Here is a 5668-nt window from a genome sequence, read left to right as displayed (position 1 = left end):
ATTCCATTCCCGGTTTTCGCCTTTCACGCGATTAAACCGTAATTATCCTTTGAAACTGACCGGTCTAAGCTAAGGCTAAATTAAAGACCCGTTAGGATTCTAATAGGTTGTTTTAAACCTTCGTTCCAGAATAGAAGACCAGTAAAAGAAACTTGCATTTGTTTATTAAGGATATTACTTGCTCAGGTAAATACTTTTAACTTATTTTCCCTATACGGGCTTGGGTTACGGTATATAAATTACCACTTGGTCGGGCATTAAATCTTCCATCATATGGTGGTTAATTGAATAATTTAATCGGCCCGTTCAAATACGTTTTGTTGGCTTTACGCCTTTGGGAGCTTAATGACCATGTCCCGGATATCCTTGGCATCATTTTACGAAATGGCCACGACCCCGACACACGGGTGTAGGCGTACACCCGTAATGTGTCTATATTATTAAAGGTATAACCGTTGGTTTTCCCGCCACGGCTTTATGCTTTGTGGCGTGTCTATTAACCTTAAACCCGGCACGACCCGGGCGACCGAATGCATAGTGAACATGTAATTGTTTTACAAGATTTAATTATAAATTATCCCAAGTTATAAAGAGTTTGTGCCTTGTGCATCAAATCAATTTTATTAAACATTTTACAAAAGTGTCGGTTGAATGTATTTACCAGTAAACTGACGTATTTTCCCCAAAAAGATTAATGTAGGTTCTACTCGTAATAGGCTGGCCACTCCTTAGCATCGTTAGAGTCTCGCAAGCTTGGGATGCCAATATCTGTTGAACAATTATTTTCTATCTTATTTTGATCCCCTGTGGATTATATTTCGATGATTGTGATACTTGGATATTACACTCGATAGTTGAAATATATTTATCTTTATGCTTCCGCTGTGCATTTATATATTGTGTGGTTTGACTATATTGTTGCCAACTACGTCACGGTAATCCCCCACCGGGCCCACCGGTGATACACATGGAAATCGGGGTGTGACACATGAAAACTGAATTCACTGCTTTAATAGAAAATCACATGTGGGATCTTGTGCCTCGGCCTCCCAACGCCCACATTATTAGATGCATGTGGTTATTTTGCCATAAGTTTCATGCTAACGGTACCTTGGAACGCTACAAGGCTCGGCTCGTGGTTAACGGTAAGTCACAACAGGTTGGTGTAGACTGTGACGAAACTTTCAGTCCCGTTGTCAAGCCTACTACCATCCGCACTGTTCTAAGTCTGGCTGTCTCTCGGTCTTGGCCCATTCATCAGTTGGATGTCAAAAATGCTTTTTTGCATGGGATCTAAACGAGACAGTATATATGTTTCAACCACCCGGGTTTGTTGATGCACGTAACCCTAAGCATGTGTGTAGGCTGAAGAAGTATTTATATGGGCTCAAGCAGGCGCCCAGGGCGTGGTACCATCGGTTTGCCACTTATATTCTCCGATGTGGGTTTCGCACATCTACATCCGACAGTTCACTATTTATTTATAAACAGGGCAACGACATGGCCTACCTCTTGTTATATGTGGATGATATCATCCTCACTGCCTCTAGTGATCGTCTCTTACACCATTTTATCAAGGCTATGTCACAAGAATTTTCCATGACTGATCTTGGCAGATTACACCACTTCTTGGGTATTGAAGTTCAACACCAGAATGGAGGTCTCTTCCTTTCCCAGCGCTCTTATATACAGGACATCTTAAGTAGGGCAAAGATGGAAAACTGCAAACCTTGTCATACGCCAACTGACATTAATTCAAAACTTAGTGCTTCAGCTGGCAACCTCCTTCCTGATGGCACCTTGTACCGTAGTCTTGAGGGTGCTTTGCAATACCTTACTTTCACCCGCCCGGACATTTCGTATGCAGTTCAGCAGATCTGCTTGTTTATGCATGCCCCAAGGGAGCCTCACTTCGCATTCCTGAAACGTATTCTACGCTACCTTAAAGGCACAGCTGATCACGGGTTACATTTACTCCCCTCCAAGTCAGTTCAAATGACCGCGTACTCTGATGCTGACGGGGGGGGGGGTTGTCGAGATACGAGACGATCAACATCTGGTTATTGTGTGTTTCTTGGGGACAACTTAATCTCTTGGTCTTCCAAGCGTCAATCTATTATTTCACGCTCTAGTGCTGAAGCAGAATATCGCGGCGTCGCCAACACCACAGCTGAGCTCTCCTGGATTCGTAATCTTCTCCTCGAACTGCATTTACCGGTCAGACAGGCCTCCATCATTTACTGTGACAACATTTCTGCTATTTACTTGTCTCACAATCCGGTTCAGCACCAACGCACCAAGCATGTGGAAATTGACATTCATTTTGTGCGCGAAAAAGTTCGTCTTGGTGCAGTTCGTGTTCTACATGTTCCTAGAGAGTACTAGTATGCAGACATATTCACTAAAGGCTTACCCCGTATTCTATTTAACCGCTTCAAGTCCAGTCTTTGCATTCGGCCGGCTACTGCTTCGAATGCGGGGGTCTATTAGCGGAATAAATTAAGCAATAATTTATGTGCATTATTTTGTATATTCTGTAAATATCTCTCCAGTTATAGGAGATATTGTTTCCTATTTTTCCGATTGTATCTTTGTATTTATACCCCTTTTGTGATCAATTATAATCATCAAATTATTAGAAAACTTACATCTTTCTCCGCCTTATCTTTCTCTTTTTCCACCACCAATCCCGCAATAATATCGTTCAACCTTGCTTTTTCTTCTTCGTTTTCTTTCACTATATCTTGGATAATCACGTTCAACCTTTCAATCTAATAAAACCAATGCAAGTGAAATATTAATGGCCAACATTATCACAATTTATACAATTTATGAAACTTATTAGTTGCTTATATACAATTATAGAATAAAGAGAAAAAATCAGTTTGACTTCTAAGGTCAAATAGCCTATTTTCAATAATATCCATACAAAAGTTAACATATTATTGACTGAGAAATGGTTGCATGAAAAAATAATGTCAATATTTGAGTTTAAACATGTTTCCACCAAACAACTTAAAAGAATAAACATACCTCTTGGTCTTATTTGCCATGATGCTGAACGTTAAAATCATTCTTAAGATTGCTTAACCCATATACTTTACCTCTCTTCTTTCCCCCCGGAAGCTCGGTACCACAATTCTTTGTCAAGTTCTCGGTGTTGGCTACTTTCCTCCCCATACTTCTTCAAAAGATATCCCTCATATTTTACCTACAAATACAACCTAATTTAACATACTTTGTAATACCGAATCAATAATATAGATACAATAAAATTGTTATGTAATTTTTTATTATTTATAAAAAAACACCAGATATTTGAAGTTATAACAAAATACTTAATTATAATCTTAATTTAAAAGTGGACAGAAGATGTGTTAAGGATTTGAGAATGGAAGTATAAGAATAAGAATAAAACCCGAGCTATTGGTTTATTTTAGTCCAGCCCATTTGTTTATTTTAGTCCAGTCCATTTGTTAGGTGCCGCGGTGAGAAAAATAAAACCCACTTTTAAACCCGAACCAAACTGATTTTGAAGCCAGTTTTAGGGAATCTAGTTTGAAGCCAACCCGAGCCTCGATACCAGTTTGAACCCACTCAAACCAAGCCTGAACCAGTTAAAACATGGCTTCAAATCGGTCAAACCCGACTATTTCCCCTTACAAAACAAATTGGAACCCGAATCACATTCAGTAAATCAAGTTTCACTTTCTTTGACCAAACCCACCCTGGTTTCAACCCAGACAAGTTTAGGCCAAAACCCCAATTTTTTCACCAGAAAGTTCTCTAGTTGATTGGAAACGGGGTGGAGTCTTTTAACATAGCCAACAAAATGGATGGGTCGGTAACTGGTTAAAACAAGCTTCAGTCAACATGGTTTGTTCAAATAAAGTACTATTTTGGTTCGGTCCTAGTTTGGATAAGCATAGCTTGGACGAAGCTTAGGTAACGGATAGAAAGTAGAAACGAGTTGGATAAACATAGCATGGACAGGAACGGGTGGGACTAGGGAAAGAATACCTTAGTATCAATTTCATATAAGTCAAGCAACAAAACTGACAAGTTAAGATAATTTTATAACTGTTCATTTATCCTTAGACAGCAGTTATAACTGTTGGAATATCCGTTTGACATAAAATGTTTTTATTATTAAAACACTACTATAAGTGAAATTATGTAATGATGTGATTATAACACTGAGTATAAGGATGTCAAATGTTTGATGTATACAACTAATTTAAATATGAACAAAACCCTACATCAAGTAAGAAGCTTACCCAAGTCTCATGTGCCCTATCGTCAACCCATGCCGATTTTTTTTTCTTGTACACTCCCTTCTAATTCACCGCCCTCCAAATCAACGTTCTCAACTACCGAACTGCTACAATCAAGATCTTTATCAAACGGCCTACTTCCTTTTCTGAGATGTGTTTGTTTCCACATCTCTGAGTGTGACGGTTCACGCCCAATTATCTCAGCCTACAAAGTTAGTATTTATAAGTTAACAAATTATGGTATATTTATCGGTTAAAGATAATGATTAACAACGTTTACCACTTTTCTTTTGGCAGTCACATAGGTTTGTGACCCGAGGGTATGTTTGCCCCCTTTTGATTTAGTTCTGATTTTTTGTTTCTTTTAGACTTCGCTTTCCATTCGAATGTGTTCCAGATCTCAATCATTTGTTTCCATGACTCTGTTCTTCAAAAGCATGATTACTAACAGAAAACAAATAAAAAAGAACTTAAATATGAAAAACTTACATCCTCTTTAGTGACGGTCTTTGGAACAGAACTAACAGAAAGTTTGGTAACACTGCCTCCAGATAGTTTTTTCTTAGCAAAACTGCCTCCACCATATTGATCTATGAAGTTTATCAATTTCATCATTTCCCGCATTGGGTTACATTTTCCGTCAATTAACGATTAATAAGAATAAAGCTCATAACTAACTAACATACTTATGATAAAATCTTACTATTATAGCACAAATCACTTACACGTTAATAGGCAATTAAAAAAGAACTCTAATACACGCTTATATACCTTGTTGCTGCCCTGTTCTGTTGTTGTTGCCCAGTTCTCTTGTTGCTGCCATGTTCTTTTCAGTGACCACACCTTGCCCCCTGCCGCCTCCTGTCACAAACGCTTACATAAAAATACTAGTTAGTAATATGCTAAATACAAAGAAAACAGTTTAAGGCTGATGATCATATTGGCTATTATATAGCATAATACATAATAGCACGGTTCATGTTGCTGATCAATGACAGACATTTTAGCATAATACAAAGACAAAATAATAATAATTGGACCAAGCTTAATTGGCCACAACAGGATATATCATTAGTGTAATTCATAACTTAACTAACGAAGGTTAAGACGACCAATTCTTATTCTTAACAAAATAATAATAATAATAATAATGTATAAGACGACCAATTCTTATTCTTAACAAAATAATAAATCCACAGCAAATGCAAGTGTCTAGATATATTATAAGACGACCAATTCTTATTCTTAACAAAATAATAATAATAATAATAATGTATTCAAAGCTGATACAAATTCAGTCAACACAACGCGAGTCGAACGATGAATCTAAACAACTAGTAATGAACAAAATCGAAGGGAAAATATACAAATTAAGGTTTAAGGAAGAAATTAGG

General features: G+C 37.6%; 1 protein-coding gene and 2 long non-coding RNA genes across 3 annotated transcripts; 1 reads left to right on the top strand and 2 right to left on the bottom strand.

The window, feature by feature from the left end:
• Positions 1-1500: 1500 nt before the first annotated feature.
• On the top strand, positions 1501-2385 carry LOC118479542 (uncharacterized mitochondrial protein AtMg00810-like). The gene has a single exon (XM_035974103.1). It carries the CDS (start codon positions 1501-1503, stop codon positions 2383-2385), a length of 885 nt encoding a protein of 294 aa, XP_035829996.1.
• Positions 2386-4434: 2049 nt separating this feature from the next.
• LOC110863905 lies at positions 4435-4690 on the bottom strand. The gene is made up of 2 exons (XR_002549463.2): positions 4555-4690; positions 4435-4479 (listed from the first exon to the last, which is right to left on the bottom strand). It is a non-coding gene; the product is annotated as an uncharacterized LOC110863905 (long non-coding RNA).
• Positions 4691-4763: 73 nt separating this feature from the next.
• LOC110863904 lies at positions 4764-5131 on the bottom strand. Its single transcript, XR_002549462.1, has 2 exons — positions 5046-5131; positions 4764-4864 (listed from the first exon to the last, which is right to left on the bottom strand). It is a non-coding gene; the product is annotated as an uncharacterized LOC110863904 (long non-coding RNA).
• Between the last annotated feature and the right edge of the window lie 537 nt (positions 5132-5668).

This window comes from Helianthus annuus, chromosome 6 (genome assembly GCF_002127325.2).
Source record: "Helianthus annuus cultivar XRQ/B chromosome 6, HanXRQr2.0-SUNRISE, whole genome shotgun sequence".
NCBI classification, from domain to species: Eukaryota; Viridiplantae; Streptophyta; class Magnoliopsida; order Asterales; family Asteraceae; genus Helianthus; species Helianthus annuus.
Note: the sequence above shows the minus strand (reverse complement) of the source record. Positions and strands in the feature narration are given on the sequence as shown.